This window comes from Balaenoptera musculus, chromosome 12 (assembly GCF_009873245.2).
Source record: "Balaenoptera musculus isolate JJ_BM4_2016_0621 chromosome 12, mBalMus1.pri.v3, whole genome shotgun sequence".
NCBI lineage: Eukaryota > Metazoa > Chordata > Mammalia > Artiodactyla > Balaenopteridae > Balaenoptera > Balaenoptera musculus.
The window spans coordinates 31,755,428-31,772,458 of record NC_045796.1 but is presented as its reverse complement, the minus strand read 5'-3'; the positions used below and the strand labels follow the sequence as shown (position 1 = coordinate 31,772,458).

The 17,031-nt window shown below is 34.8% G+C and overlaps 1 protein-coding gene across 3 annotated transcripts in view; it reads left to right on the top strand.

Moving 5' to 3' along the window:
• The window catches only part of ENPP3 (ectonucleotide pyrophosphatase/phosphodiesterase 3), a 94,638-nt gene extending 88,062 nt beyond the window's left edge, over positions 1-6,576 (top strand). The window contains exons 25-26 of one of the 3 annotated variants that reach the window (XM_036871130.1): positions 142-298; positions 6,242-6,576. In XM_036871130.1, the coding sequence (XP_036727025.1) occupies positions 142-298; positions 6,242-6,412 (328 nt within the window). In that variant the 3' untranslated portion in view covers positions 6,413-6,576. The remainder of the gene's footprint in view (positions 1-141; positions 299-6,241) is intronic. The other 2 variants (XM_036871132.1, XM_036871131.1) reach the window with 2 other exon arrangements.
• The last annotated feature ends 10,455 nt before the right edge of the window (positions 6,577-17,031 follow it).

The following is a 17,031-nucleotide window of genomic DNA, read 5'->3' as shown; positions in this document are numbered from 1 at the left end:
GGTAAGATTTTGTATTTTCTATTTATTTACTTTCTTTTACTATAATTTTACTTTGACATTTCTTTAAAAATATATAAAGACATTTCTAATCTTCAGAAGCAAAAGTATAATAACTTCAAATCTTTTCAATTATGTTTTTAGATATGTAGTCAACACCAGTGTTCCCATCCCAACACACTACTTCGTGGTGTTGACCAGTTGTAAAAATAAGAGCCAAACCCCCGACGCCTGCTCTGGGTGGTTGGACGTCTTACCCTTTGTCATCCCTCACCGACCTACCAACGTGGAGAGCTGTCCCGTGAGTATGCTCCTGGAGAGGCCCTGGGCCCTGAGAAAACGATTAGTCAGAGCTCATCTGGGCTTTCATAAAAGTGGCTCTGACTACAGTATATTTTTTAGGTGTTTCATGGGTTAGAGTTGTAGTAAATATGACCTCAGTTTTGAACTTTTCCTTAGACTGTTGATCTCTATGTAATTAATATCAACTTAAACATGTATATGCTTACATGAACATGTGTTTATATATGCATGTCATATATTTTATTTAGATATATTTTATTCACATTCACTAATAAGGAAAGGGGTTGTATCTTATTAGGCTTTTTATTCTGAATGCAAGCCTTAAGGTTCTGTCCCAAAGTTGGCACTAAATTAATGTTTCTTAAATGAATATGTAAATATAAAAATTCCATCAACTTGAAACATGAGGTCTGAAAATACATATATATATAGTGTGTATATATATGTGTATATATATGTGTATATGTATTTACCTAAATACATATATATATTTACAAAATAAGTTAGTTCGAATAACATTCCTTTTTTAACATCATGTATTAGGCCACCTCAAAACCTTTTGGATCAAGCCAAATTATATGTAAATAGTTACTTCAACTTCATATATGTTCTTTATAGAAAAACATATGTATTCTGGTAATTGGGTTTTAGTGAAGTCATTCAGCTAATATATTGAATACCTATTAAGTAAACAGTATCATGATAGAAGCTTTTTCGAATGCACCAAAGAAGAATACATTGTCTGCCCTCAAGGAGTTCATATATAACTTTGATATATAAATGAGATACAGACACATAAATGGGCCAGTCGATCATATAAGAATTATTTTAAAAATTAGAAGTAAGAGACATTACAAAGTTGGGATTCGTTGTCACATACTGTTGTAAGTATTTAGTGTTTCAAATTCAAAACACTTTTGGCTGGGATAACCAATAAAGGTTACATAAATTGAGGTGGGAGTAGGGCTGGGCCCTGAAGGATGGGCAGAATTTGAACAGATTGAAAGGATTAGGAAGACTCTTCTGTGGAGGAAATGAAGAAGGGAGGGACTTGGCAACTGGCTGGATGCAAGAGCCAAAGGAAAAGGGAGACTCAAAGCTGAATCAGAGATTTTAAATGCAGGTAATTAGGGGGAAAATAGAGGGAAGTTAGGAATGAGAATTATTTTGGCAGGTAGGTAGGATAATTAAGTGTAGGCACACCTGGTTTGTAGAAATGGGCGTTCACATGGAAAATCCCATGGGCTAGTAGAGATGGAAATTAAAGCTTAGGTTCTAAGCCAGGTTGGGATTCATCTCTATTTCAGGTGTTCAACACATAACTGCCTTCACCATACTCTGTGCTATGGGCAATACACAGATAAATCAGATATGAATTCTAGCAAAAAAGGCTCATAGTCTATCATTTAGAAGCCTAGTAAAATAAAAGAAAGAAAAATAAGTGGCACAAAGTGGGACAGATAAAATGTAGTAGGATTTCAAAGGAAAAATACTTTCTGGTAAGGAAGGTGACATTCTAGCTGAGTCTTGAAGATAGGATTTGAACTTGAGTGTTGAATGGTTGCTTTCAGTGACTCAAGATGGATGGCAAAGTTTAGAGGCTAAGCAGTGGGTCACTCATAGTCCTAGAATGAGGAAGAGTTTCCAAACAAGAAGCTATCAGGAGATGTTGTGTAGTTAAATCTCTTCCTATTTGTCCTGTCAGAAGTTTATTTAGTCAAGACAAGGGGAAGCCGTCCTTCTTCACTTCCTCTTCCAGTGGCAGACTTTGGTGACTGATACGGTGTGGTGCTCTTTTCCACTGAATCAGGAATAAATAGTTCTTTATCATAGAGGTTCTAGGTAGCCATTTTGGATTGGTTAGAATGGGTGCGAAAAGAAGAAATGATTTGCTATCCCTGGTCTAGGCCCTTATTGTCTTCTATCAGGACTTTTGAAAATGAATCTTAAGTAGTTTTACTATCTCCTGTCCTCCTCCCCTTCACCTCTGTATTTCACTATCAAGTTGCTCGTCTTAAAATTTAGTTTTTCACGATGACATCCTTTCTCATCCATTTGATTATCTATCTACCCTGAATAAAACTACAAAAATAAACAAACAAAACTCTCCCAGCCTGTACTTAAGGCTCTTCACCATTTACCCTCAGCTGACTTTGCAGACGCAAGTTCCAGGCCAACTGAGCTTCTTGAAATTACTTGAACACCCCTTGATTTTCCCTACCTCCATGTTCTTGCTCATGCTCTTCTGTCTTCTAGAATGCCCTTCTTTTCCATCTGCTAAAAATTCCACCTACACTTCAAGGTAAAGTACAAACGGTATGAAGCTTTCCCTGAACATCCAACGTGGAGATGATCTCAAAATTAACAGGGCATCATCTCTATTGAATAAGACATGATCACTAATAAATTGTACATATTCCAAAATGTTAAGGAATTGGCAGTATAGTAATCAGGCTATGATATCTATAAAGATAACTATGAGGCATAATATGATGAGTATGAAACAAACTTAAACCAAGCTATAATTATAAGAGAGATTGTGACATTAATAAGATGTGACTGTCAATTAGATATAGGGAGGGAAGAGAGGATGATAGAGCCAAAGGTGACTGAAAATTTAGGTGTGATTGGCCAGGAAATATATAAGACAATCAGTTGTTTTGGGAAGGATACATTTGCTGTTGGTGGTCTTCCGATTAAGAAACTAGTTGAATATCTAGGAGGGTATGTGAGAAGCAGTATAGAATAGAATGCAAATGCATGAGTTTTAGAGTTGGATATCTGGGTTCAGTTACTGATTTGGCCTCTTTGGGTAAACAACTGTGTCACTTTCTTCAAATGTATAAAAAACTCACCCCCTCATGATGTTGTTTTGAAAATTAAATAAGATATTTCATATAAACCCCTAAGAATTCTAAATAAATAGTAAGCAAATGGTAGCCATTATAAAGAAATCACATTTTTTAAGGAATTACATTCTAAAGTCAAAATAAAGTGAAATTGTTTACAGAAAAAATCACCCAGAATCAAATCACCCACAAAGTACTGTACATACACAAGCTGTACCTTAATAAGTGAAATTCAGCCAACATTTCCACCAGCATTAGAACAGGTAATTGTGCTTTAAGCACCCAAGGAAATAGGCTTTCTTTAAGGGTCATGTTGTATGAAAATTCTGCACTTTTAAATATTCTAATCACTGAGTGGGGGGAAGGTACTCACACTATAAAATGTTTAAGGGAACAGATACCAGTTGTAGAAATGGTAGAGTCACAATTCCACCTCACACTTGATGTAGGGAACTAGATTCTTATTTCCTTATATATTTTCTGTCTTCCTTTGTTCTTCCATCATTTCTTTCCTCCTCCTTTTTCTTTTTTCCCCTCAACTTTGTATTGCTGAATTCCTGTCAGATAAATGAGAACACTGCCATAACTCCAAGTGACTATCATTATTGTAACTTAGTATATATTGGAAATGCAATTGGGGGTACACAGTTGTACTGTAAATAGAATTAGGGGTAGACAATACAGCTATGGAACTTGGAAGAGAACAGAACTATAGTGATAGATTTGGTATTAAATCATGGGAGTGAAATAAAATTTCCAAAGGGAAGAAAATAGAGAGAAGAGGTCCAAAGATCAGATGGAGGGAAATGTCTATTCTTCCAGGATGGAAAAAACTAAAGTCAGCTGAGGAAACAGAAGGTGTCATCAAACAAGTAAGCAGAGCTATGGAAGACAAAGAAGGAACTTTCAGAAGCTTGGGGTAATAGCTAAGTGAAAGGTCTACAAAAATTCTACTCAGTTAGGTCATCCTTGACAAAATGGTTTCATTAGTGTGACAGCAGTGATAACGAGACTGTAAGTGAATAAGGAAGAGATTAAGGAGGTGGTTAGGGGAGAAAAGTACTGAAACTGGTATCGCCTCAAAAAACGAACAAATTGAGTTGTATTTTAGGTGTATACAATACTTCTATTTATGCAACAGGTCTAATACATATGTAATCAATCAATAAATTATATATATATATATATATAAATCTAAAAGCGTATATTTAAATATGGCTCATAAAAACTCAATATACACAAGGCTTTTATTCTCTTGGGATGCAGTGGTACAGCTAGAGCAGTTGTCTACAGCTGGCTTCTGTTCAGATTGATTGGTGCTGGTGAACTATCTGATACGGAATAGCTTGAGTATCACCCCTGCCTAGTTATAATTATGTTGTACTTAAGATCATTTAAGTACATTTCATTTCATTTAAGATCATTAAGATCATTTCATTGCAGTTTTAAAAAAGTGAAGACTGTCAGGTGTTCCCTAAACATTCAGTTAGATGGATACCAAATAAGCTGGGAGAAAATAGAGTTATAAAAGCCACGGGGGGGAAACTTTATGAAAAAAGTCATCAAAACTATTAAATGTTACTAAAATGTGAAATAGTGCAGGCAAGGAAAAAAGACTGAATTGGATTCCCATTAGAAATATGAGTTAATATTAGTACATCACATATTTATTTAAAAAAGTAATAACTCACCTCATGAATCTCACATGGAGAAATACTTTAGAGGTTCGAAACAAACAGTGATTTCGTCTTATACTTTCTCTGGCTCAAATAGTAGCTGCCTATTTTAATCTTGCATATTTAAAAAAGTGAACCAGTATGCTGAAGTCAACTGAAAGTCATTTAAGCAGACCCATCTAATTAAACAAACTTGTAAACTTTCTTACTTTTTAAAAATTTAACTGGAAATTTAGCAATATCATATGAATATCAGAAAATTAATAAATAAAGAATAAGGAATTTCACAGAAATCCATGGCTTTAAATTATTGCACTAACCTTTATATATACAGTATATATAGTATACAAAATTGTTTTTACTATACTATTTATTATACTATTTTTAACTATACTGTTTTTTATATGTAGTTAAAAACCTATTGAAAGTCAAATGGCCAAGAAATATCTGAAAAGATACTCAGTCAAACTCAGGGTAATAACACTTAAACAGGGATAAAGCACTATTTCACATCATGGTTTGGTAAGGATGTGGGTAAATGGGGATTATCCTCCATTGCCAATGGAACTATAAATTGGTATAAACACTTTGAGGAGTGCTAGGTTTAATATCTGGTAAAGTTAAAGTTACATGTACTCTATGACCCAGCAATTCCATTTCTATATCCTAGAAACTCATGTTCTTGAACACAGAAGACATGTGGTAATTTATCATGACACTATTATTTATAATGCCAAAAATACTAGCAATATGGCAATGAAAAAAATAAACTGTGCTACCACAAACCATAGCTAAAAACAAATGATTTAACTAGATCTAGATATTTCACTATGAATAGATTACAAACATAATATTGAAGGAAAAAGTAATTATAGAATGCCACTTACATGATTTCTATAAATTTGAAAACATAAATCAATGCTATATATTGTATACTGATGTGCAGTAAAAGTGTGAAAACACAGACTGGATTCACACTGACTCATGGTAACGATTAACTCTGAGTAGAGGAATGTGGGGACTTAACTTCATCTTTAATGTCTCAGTTTTAAAAAAAAATTGTATCTGAAGTAAATATAAAATTGGCTGTACTTTATGACTTTATGGCAGTCTGTATTTGTTATAGTATACTTTGTACTTTTTCTTTTTCTTTTAATATACAACAAAATTTAGCTGTATCAAATTAAGATTTAAGGCAATAAAAACCACAGGAACAAACACTGAATCATTATGTTGTACACTTAAAACTAATAGAATGCTGTTTATGTCAATTATACCTCAGTAAAAAAAACAAAAACAAAAACAACAACAACCAAAAAAACACAGGAAAAAGGACAACTTCTAAGTAATAAAAGATCTTTCTGTTAATGAAAAATCATGCCCCAGGGAAAATAGTCTTTTGTTTTTCTTTTTCAGGAAAATAAACCAGAAGCTCTTTGGATTGAAGAAAGATTCAACGCACATGTTGCCCGGGTCCGTGATGTGGAACTTCTTACTGGGCTTGACTTTTATCAGGAAAAAGAACAGCCTGTCTCTGAAATTTTGCAACTAAAGACATATTTGCCCACATTTGAAACCATTATTTAACTTAATATATAAAACAACTTTGGCAAACTGTAAATGATTTTTTCTGCAGGAGAATGTAAAACAAAGTTTTCTATTTTTCCTTAACTCCTCTAAAAGCCATGTTGTATAATTTTCATTATTCTCTTCTCTTTTTCATTTCAATAAAAACATATTATTTTAAAGGTACACTTTTTTTGCCAGAGATTGTGCTATGTTGTTCTTTCCTTATTATATTTATTATCTCTCTTATAATCCTGGGCTATATTTTTCTTCCCAGCATTATCTAAATAGAAGGGAGAGTAGGAGAAGTAGGTCTCCCTTTTGAATCAGTTCTACATCAGTTTTGTTATAAAACTTTTTATACTTGGCAATCAGGCAATATTTATTAAAATAAAAAGTACACATTACCTTTATTCAGTAATTTCATTTGTAAAAGTGGTGCCAACAGATATACTTTGCACAAATGCATGAAAATATCATCTTTTACAAAGACCAGAAAATAACCTAAAAGGCTTGTTGAGCAAATTATGGTGTTTATTTAAGCAAACAATGGAATGCGATTCCACTACTATAAAGAAAGAAGTTGATCTACATATTGACTGTATGACTATTGTTAAATGAAGAGAAGTGGTAGAATAGCATGTATAGTATACTATCATTTTTCAGAGGCTAGCAAAACTTCTCTTTAAGTGCTGGATAATAGAATTTTTCAGGCTGTACAGACTCTGCTGCAACTAATTAACTCTGCCATTACATCAAGGAAGTAGTCATAGATAATATGTAAAAGGAATTGGAGTAACTTGTTTCCAATAAAGCTTTATTTACAAAAGTAGTTGGGGGGCTAGAGTTGGCCCACGGTCTGAAGTTTGTCAACCTTGATTTGTACACTAAAGCCAGGGTGGAGAGAGGCAGGAATTAATACTAAGAGACAGAGGGAGATAAAATTTTTATCTTGTGACTTTTGGCATTGCATACAAATTTTTAAAAACTATATATGTATCTCTTTAATTTTTCAAAATGTGATTATTAAGCAAAGAGATCCCAGTACTCATTTGGGAGGCAATACCATTGGTCAGATTTTTGGTTTGCAGACTGGCAATGTTCCAGATTCATTTCTGATATATATAGACCAGTTCATACAGGGGACACAGGCTTTGCTGGTGAGAAAAAAATCTTGTGGCATGAGCTTCAAAAAAACAAACTATTTCTATTAGGACTTCAATGGAATTATGGTCATTAATTATAAGTAATTTAAATATTAGCTTAGGGCCATTGGGTTTTTTTTTTAACTCTACTTATAGAGTTAGTTTTAAAATGTACAATTCAGAGAAGCTGAAAAACAAGACAAAAATTGGAAACTATTTCCAGCTATGTGGCAAAAATGTTGATGCCCTGTATACAGATAGAATTCCTCCAATCAGTGGTCCCCTGCCCCACTGTGGCCTGGAAACTAGATAAGATAACCTGGAATTTAGACTCCACTTTGGGGGGAGACAAGTGAAGGATGGTTACATCCTTGAACTGAGTTTAACTGTGGTTGCCCTCATTGCTTCTGAGTTTCTCTTAAAGCAACTAAATTGTTTTTGATATCAGATCAAATGGGTGCTCAACATAGAAATAAAAATTTCAGTCAGAGAAACATTAAAATTGCATATTTTGCATAGAGATTGTATAACTTTTTTTTGGTATAATCTTATCCCATTAAAAAGAAATATGTATGTGTAAAATCATTCTGAAGGAAAGACACCACTGATTTAACAATTCATGGAATTACAGGGGATTTACAATCGTTACTTTATAACTTTCAGTATGTAGCCTACTTTTTAAATAATGATCTTGTCTTATTTTAAAAATCTGAAAATGTAAATAATAAAGTTAGTTGCATTTAAAAAATACTTATTTAGAAAGAACTTCAAAGATACAGAAAGGTTGTGAGAATAGTATAAAGAACTCTGTTTAACCTTCACCCATCTTCACTGATTGTTAATATTCTCTCTATGTATGTTTATGGATAGCTTTATTTTTTTCCCTGAACTTTCTGAGAGTACACTGGAGTCATTATGCCCATTTACCACCCCAGAACTTTAAGGTGTATCTCCTAAGATCAAGGACATTAAGTCACACAACCACAGTCAGGAAGTTTAATGTTGATACAATATCATTATTTAATTTCCAGATCAATTTAATTTTTTCTCATTTTCAATAATGTCCTTTAAAAGATTTTATTTTCTGGGATGCAAAACAGAATCATGCATTGCATTAAGTTTTCTTTCCTCTTTGGTACAACAGTTCCTCAGCCTTTACCAAATAATGTCAACGTTTTGAAGAGTCCAGGCTATTTATTTTGTAGGCTGTCCCTCAGTTTGGGTTTGTCTGATATGTCCTTATGATTGGATACATGTTTTGCAGTTTGGGCAGGAACACTACATCAGTGATAGTGTGTCCTTGGTGCTTCACTTCTGGAAGCACAAGATGTTCGATTTTGCCATTATTATTGATGCCAAATTTGGTCAGTTGGTTAAGTTGGTGTTCACCAGGTTTCTCTGCTGCAAAGATAGTACTTTCTCCTTATAATTTAGAAGTTATTAGTGGGGAGATACTCAAGCCCCTATCAATATTCTGTTTCTCATTAAATTTTCACCTGTCTTTAGTATCCATTAATAATTCTTCCCTGATTCAATTTTTACTATGACAATTGCAAAAGGGTGATTTTAAATACTGCCATTATTCCTTCTACATTTATTAGCTTTCTACTGTAAGGAAAAGCTTTCCCTTCTTATTTTTGTTTGTTTATTATTTGCTTCTTTTTTTAAATTTATTTTTATTTTTGGCTGCGTTGGGTCTTCGTTGCTGTGCGCGGGCTTTCTCTGGTTGCGGTGAGCGGGGGCTACTCTTCGTTGCGGTGCGCGGGCTTCTCATTGCAGTGGCTTCTCTTATTGTGGAGCACGGGCTCTAGGCGCACGGCCTTCAGTAGTTGTGGCTCACGGGCTCAGCAGTTGTGGCACACGGGCTCTAGAGTGCAGGCTCAGTAGTTGTGGCGCGTGGGCTTAGCTGCTCTGCGGCATGCGGGATCTTCCCGGACCAGGTCTCGAACCCGTGTCCCCTGTATTGGCAGGCGGATTCTTAACAACTGCGCCACCAGGGAAGCCCTATTATTTGTTTCTTATTTATATAGACTCACGGATTCTTTTTTATTCCAATTGATTAAAATACACAGAATCATTGTTTAGTTAAGTACTCAAATTGCCCCAAATTTGGCCTGTGCAAGCTCCTACAGGTGGGTTCTTGTGTCCTTTTGACATATCCTCATTATTTTCTGAGCACTTCCTTAATTTCTGATACCAAAAATAATGTTTTAAGCTCATCTTGTACTTATCTGTGCTAACTCTGGAATCAGCCATTTCTCCAAGGAGCCCTGGTTCCATTTAGTGGGTGCTGGTGCCCTAATTACTTCTGGCATATCATTGTATCTAGGCTCCTTTAGTCAACAAGAGTACAATCTATAGCTACATCTCTTTGTCTATGTGTCTCTATTTATATCTCTATTTATATTTATAATTACATGTGTAAAATGCAATGAGTTCAATTACCATTCAGTACTACATGGTTCTTTCTAACTCTTTCCCATTTCATAATGGTATCTTCCTTCTCCAACAGTGAGAAACTTGGTTCCCAACATTATCAACATATTTACTCATTTGCTCAATCCTACAATATGAAGAATGAAGGAATTACTAACCAACACGGTTGAGAGAAACAAATCTACTAAGTAGAATTCAAGAAATATTTTTAGTTCTTTGTGTCTCTAGACTAAAAATTTATAATCACAATTCTGTGTTCCAAAATGACTTGTATTAATTTTTCCCCCTTCAGTGTAGTTATGTTATTCTTTCATGGATCACGCCTATTGGTGTTGTATCAAAAATGTCATCACCATACCCAAGGCCATCTAGGTTTTCTGCTATGCTCTCTTCTAGGAGTTTATAATTTTGTGTTTTACATTTACGTCTATGATCCATTTGGAGTTAATTTTGTGAAGGGTGTAAGGTCTCTGTCTAGATTAATTTTTTTTCTTTGCACGTGGATGCCCACTTGTTCTAGCACCATTTGTTGAAAAGACTACCTTTGCTCCATTGTATTGCCTTCACTCCTTTGTCAAAATCTGTTGACTACCATAGTTAATTAAGTCAATCTCTTATGTAAGGGCCTTTAACTGTTTCCAATATTTTGTAGTTACAAATATACAGCAATGAATAACCTAATCCATATGTAATTTTGTTCAAAGTGTATCTTCTGTGAAAATTCCTAGAAGTTGGTAAACATATATATGGCACTTTTATTTTTTAAAAATTAAAGTACTATATTGGCACAACTTTAATTCCTAAATTGGTATATTCAAAATCTGAATTTACTAAGATGTAGTTTTCCCCCACCAAGAATGGAAATAATTTATTTTTTTCTAAACCATAAAAGAAACACATACTCATTGTAACACTATCCAAACTACATGTATATGTTTGTACTATTTAACTACATATATAAACATTTTATATATAAACTACATCTACATATAAAAAATATATAATATATATTACACATTATTAAAATCACACATAATCACATCAACCAATGATTATAACAGTAAACTCTATTAATTCATGGCCCCTGGGCATAGCTCTCCTTTGAATGTAATATTTGAACATAGGATTTGGAGAAATGTCAATCCACATTACTTTGGTTCAGAGTCAAATGTTTTTCTCAGGTGAATTTCAAAATTTTCAGGAAAATACTTATGTTTTAAGGATTTAAAAAACCCTTTCTATCAGAAAATTTAACTTATTGGAGTAAGTCAGGAAATGACTACTTGATATTTCAATAAATGCCTTGATTTTTTACAAATTGGTACCCAAAATGTGTAGCTGAGAATTAGTGGAGCCTCAGGTGGGTGTGGTAAGAATCCATGTTAGCATCCATGACCAGTCATCACCCCAAGTCTTCTTGAGTTATTTTTTGTCTTTTGGCCAATAGAACTATATCATCTCTCAGGTGATGCAGTTGTCTTTCCTTTTTATTCTGCTGACATCAAAGTATGCGATCAACTAAAGTTTTGACAAGTGCTTTGTATATAAATGATAATTTAATACTACAGAATTACTTGCTTTTTAAATAGAGGAAACGCATATTACTTCTGGTTTTAGTTGTACGTGTTTTGGTAGACAGGCATACAAGAGGGACATTTTTGTGAGTTCCAATGTTACTGAATCAAGGATTGCAATTAATTCTTGTTTGTAGAAAGAGAACATTCTAACCCAGATGGGGTCAGCTAAGGTCTTGGGAGCAGACTTGGAAAGAAGGGAAATTTTAAATGTTGGCTTATTTTCCAGATTTAGTTAAGATTATGGAAATTTATTTTTTCAATGCCTTTCTCCGTTCGTCCTTCTCTTTTTATTCTTTCTTTCCTTCCTCTCTTTCTTCCTCTTTCTTTCTTTCTTCCTTCCTTCCTTTCTTTCTCTCTTTCTCTTTCTTTCTTCCTTTCTTCCTTCCTTCCTTCCTTTCTTTCTTTTTCTTTCTTTCTTTCTTTCTTTCTTTCTTTCTTTCTTTCTTTCTTTCTTTCTTTCTTTCTTTCTTTCTTCCCTTCCTTCCTTCCTTTCTTCCCTTCCCTTCCCCTGCTCTTCCCTCCCCTCCCCTCCCCTCCTTCCCTCTCTTCCTCCTTTCCTTCCTTCCTTCCTTCTTTGCTTTCCTTTCATGGTTTTTAGTGCCATAGTCTGAATTAAGGAAGCTCAGATTCTGTTCTTCCACAAAACATCAGAAACAAATGAGTTTTCTGGGCAAGTAGAAGCAGATGGCTAGAGATGAATGGGATAAAGAGGTGTACCTATTTATGTGCCAAGAATTCATCTTTAGCCATTAATTTAACTGGCATTTAGTATAAGAATGTCCATCAGTGTTTGATCATTTTAGAATAAGTACATGAAATTTCTCTCAGTCTATATTTATGCTTATAGATTTGACTGATCTTGATGCTATAAATCCCATCTGGTTTTGGCACTTGAGTTTATTTCCAAATTACATTTGGGTTCTTTGGAAATCTTCTTGCCCTAGGGACATCTCTTTCCTTCCTCCACCTCCATCCCCACCCCTGCATCACCACTACCCTACCACTACTGCTTGTCATCTGTTTACTTTGAGAGGGCTGGGCCTGGGAATGGAGACAGGACATAAACTGAAACAGTTTTCAAAAACACAAACAAGGCTGTTGGAAGAAACAACTTCCTTTTTACACAGCACCCTTGGAAGACCACAATCACTCCCTCAATCAGTGGACTCACGCTTGAACAAACTTCAAGACAGGAACAAACCTCAGCCTTCCAACGACAGAGGATTCATACAATTCTGACTTGTCCCAAATCCACGTTGTAAACGTAGCTGAATAACAACTAGTAAATCATGACACCAGGCTTAGACCTAGGCTGGTTCTGTTATTCTACGATATTATGTTTCTCAGTGTGTAAATTAAAATGCGTAGGTGTAGAAGAAATCTGGAGCGGCTAGCTAGTCCATCTCATATGGCTCACTCCACTAAAGTATAATGTTCTATACGTCTAAGGGATAAACAAAGACCTTAAACAATTTTTCCTATTTCTAGAAATTAAAAAATTTTGCCTAATGATTTGCATAGTGTCTTCTCTATTTAATGTGTTAGCTGTAAAGTTTGTTTATAATAGTCTCCCAAGGAATCATCTCTTCTCTGTTGTGTTATGAGGTGGTAGTGAATTGATAAGACCATGAATTCCTAAGTTACAGCCACCGGGCTTTAAATCCTGGCTTCCTAGCTGTGTGACCTGGAGCAAGTTTCTTAAAACTACAACTTAGTTTTCTCATCTGTAAAAGGGGAATCATTTAGTACCCACCTCATGGAGTTGTTATGAGGATTCAATAAGTTACCAGATCTAGAATATGTGCAACAGAGGCTCTGCCATGGTAGCATTGCCCTCTCTCAATCACATAGAAAGCACTCTTCTTGAATGAACAAGGCAATTGTTTCTGCTTCACTTGGGTTTGGGCACAATTTCAGTGACTCAAATTTGTGGATTGTGTCAGGTTGATCTTTGCCCTGTGATTTGGAGGTTTGACTCCTATATTTCCTGCCAGAATGAGTTAGTCACATTAATAGCACCCTCCATTATGGTTTGTGGTTGCCCTGATCTTTAAATTTGGTCTGCCTCTATTACAGTCCTTATTCATTGGTTAGGTCCAAGAATATTTTTATAAGTTATACACACATTAGCAATTTAAGGGGGAAGAAAAAAGAATGCTTAATCTTGTTACTCTGGGATACTGAAAAAACCGGAAACAGATTGTCCACAGTGGCTCTGATCAACTGGCTTTGGCAGTAGATTCATATGTTTCCTCCCGATCTGTCTGGATGTCATCTCAGAAAATGGACTTATTCTGATGATTTCATCATCAGCTATCACCTCAGATTGTGACTTCAGTCTCTTACAGCATTTCAGCAGAGTTTTCCACAAAATAAAAACAGAAATTTAGAATCAAATATGTAATCGATTACTTTGATACGAAATATCTTCCTCTCTTGCTGTCCCTTTGAGTCTGGAACCAACTACCTTTTCCTAGTCATTCAACAACACGTCTTGCCTGTTCAAGATCTTCTCATTAAATTTATTTATTCAACTAATGTTTACTGAGCTCCTACTGTGTTCCAGACACTGTTCTAGAGGCTTTGGATAATCAGTGAACAAAATCAACAAAGATCCCTGCCCTTGAGAAGCTTATATGCTGGTGAGAAAGATAAACAATAAATAATAGATACAACAAATAAGAAAATTAAATTATATATGTTAGAAAGAGATAAATGCTATGGATAAAAAGAAAAAATAAGGCAGAATAAAAAAGGACCAGGACAATGGGTAGTGGAAATGTGGAGGATAGTTTGTTAAAAATAATAAATAGGGTGGTCAGGTTAGGCCTCCTTGAGAAGGTGAGACCTGATAAAGAATTGGGGGAGATGACGTGCTGGCCAGGCAGATGCATGGGGAAGCTATGAAGTAATGTGCCTGGTATGTTCAAGGAGCAGTAGGAAGCCAGAATGGCTATTAAGAGAAGTTTCTTTTCCCCTCAGACCTCTCATAACCATTTCCTGCAATACACGGTAAGAATAAAAACCTAGATAAAGGAGATTTGTTAAAAGTTGCCACCAAATCAAATAAGTGATCAAATTTATTTCTTTCAGTTCTGTTTGACACTCTGAGTCATTCTGTCCCAGAATAAAATCTTCTTGTAGGCAGAGACAATAATGAATGGGGCCTACCAAGTCCTAATTAGCAATAACAAGTCTGTTAGCTATAATAACCTCAAGTGTAACCCTGCATTTTACCACCTATTCGTATTAGGATAAACCAAATGAAATTGCCATTCTTGTAATTCAAAAACTACTAAACATTGACAATTTCATATGGTTTGTCCTATACCCCATTTTGGTAACATTAAAATGACATGTGTTTCATTTTTGGCTAAAAAAACAAAATGAATAAGTATTGATAACAGACAAAAATAACATGAAGTGTATTGATTTTCAGAGATATACTTTGACATTGTCATGGAGTTTTAACTGTTTGCTTTATGAAACATTTTTAAATTCATAAGTGTATGTACCAAACACTTTCACGTATCTTCTCATTTAATTTGATATAGTTATGATTACTCCCAGTCCACATGTAACAAACCTGATAAGAATAGAGATTGAATTATTTCCTTGAAACCACAAAGTTACTAGAATGTTGAGCCAGGATTGGACTCCACGTTTTTTGATTCTAAATCCAGTGCTCATTCCATTTTATCATAATTACAGTCTTTTACTATCAATTAATCAAGATATTGAAGGATACAAGAACTTAAAAACCCAGGTCTTGCCTTTAAGGAGATGATAATCCAGCCAGGGCAGTGTTTTCTAAGGTGATTTCTGTGGAATCCTAATCTACTGGTGTGACAGTTAATTTTACGTATTAGTTTGCCTGGGTCTATTCTGGGTATTTCTGTGAAGGTATTTTTGCCCCATTTAAATCTGTGGACTTTGAGAAAAACAGATTGTTTTTCATAATGTGGTGGGCCTCATCCAATCAGTTGACAGACTGAATAGACCAAAAGTCTGCCATCCTCAAGCAAGAGGGACTTCTCCAGAAGACTTCCTTAAGACTTCCTTTACAACATCAGATCTTCGGCCTTGAACTGAATATTGGCTCCTCCCTGGGTCCCTAGAGTGTTGGCCCACCCTGCAGACTTTGGACTTGCCAGCCTGCAAATTGTGTGAGCCAATCCTTAAAATCAATAAATCAATAAATATTATACATATTTAATATATATGTAATATATTATATATGTTATTTATATCTTATTAGTTCTGTTTCTCTAGAGAAACCTAATAGACCTGGAAAGCTCCATTACAAAACAGTTTATACGCTTAGAAAGTACTAAGCACTGTTATGTCCTTTGGAAATATACACAGTACACATTAATATACCAAAAGCTTCAAGGATTAGTTTTACTTAAAAAAAACTTTAATCAAAACAGAAAGTACCAGCAGCCTATGCATATAGTTCTAGTGTTCTAAAGAATACACGTTGGTAAATGTGGAGCAACAAAGCCAATTTGTATAAACTAGTACTACATGGAAAGACCTGCCAGGTGCTTTAGGAAAAGCACAGGGAAGAGGAAGTGTGCACAGTAGTCAGAGGCGGACCCTTGCATCACGTTGCGTGAACTCTGTTTTGTTCATTTTCATTGATAACAGGATAATTTAATGCCCGTTGTAAGGATTAAGTGAAATAACACATGAAATATGCTTAGAAAAGTGAAAAGTGCTTCAATTATAGGTTGATACTTGCTCTGAAAATTTACAGCAAGCCTATAGGTCCCAATGTGATAGAATTCAGACTAGTCTTAAAAATTAGATTGCAGGAAAAAAAGCATTTTAATGACCATGTAAAACAACCCATGAATTTTAAAATATAATTTTTTAAACCACAGTAGAGGTACTATTAGACACATTACTGAGATTCAGTTACATTGTCAACTAGAGTCTTAGTGAAAGACTGGCTGATAGATCTTTGTTCTGTTCTGATGGACCTTAACTTCAGAACGTACGTTGACATCACTGTCTTTTAAAGTAGTTTTAGTGCATATATTGTATCACAATGATTTACTTAGATGCTTGTGAGCAATTTGAGAGCAAGACCCTTGTCTTACTCATCTTTGTACCAGTAACTACCAATGTGTCTGATTGAGAAGGGCTCAATAAATGCTAAGTTAAACTTATCTGGACCTGTTTAAGCTTATGTTAGAAAAATGCTAAGGGCTTCGGCTACACTAAACTATGCTTAGAGAGACTTTAGATGTAAGGATGTAATAACATGATTTGTCCTGCCATATGTTTAAACCTGAGTGAGAACAAATTCTGCTCAGTTCTGATCTTTCTTCTTTTCTCTAGCCACCCAGGTACCATGTAGATTGCCTGTAGTTTACAAGACACATGGACAGCAGACTAAAAAATTTATCTCATAATTAACTGCATTATATTCAGGTATGCAGAAGAGTCACCATATGCTGGTTGACAGGGAAAAAAT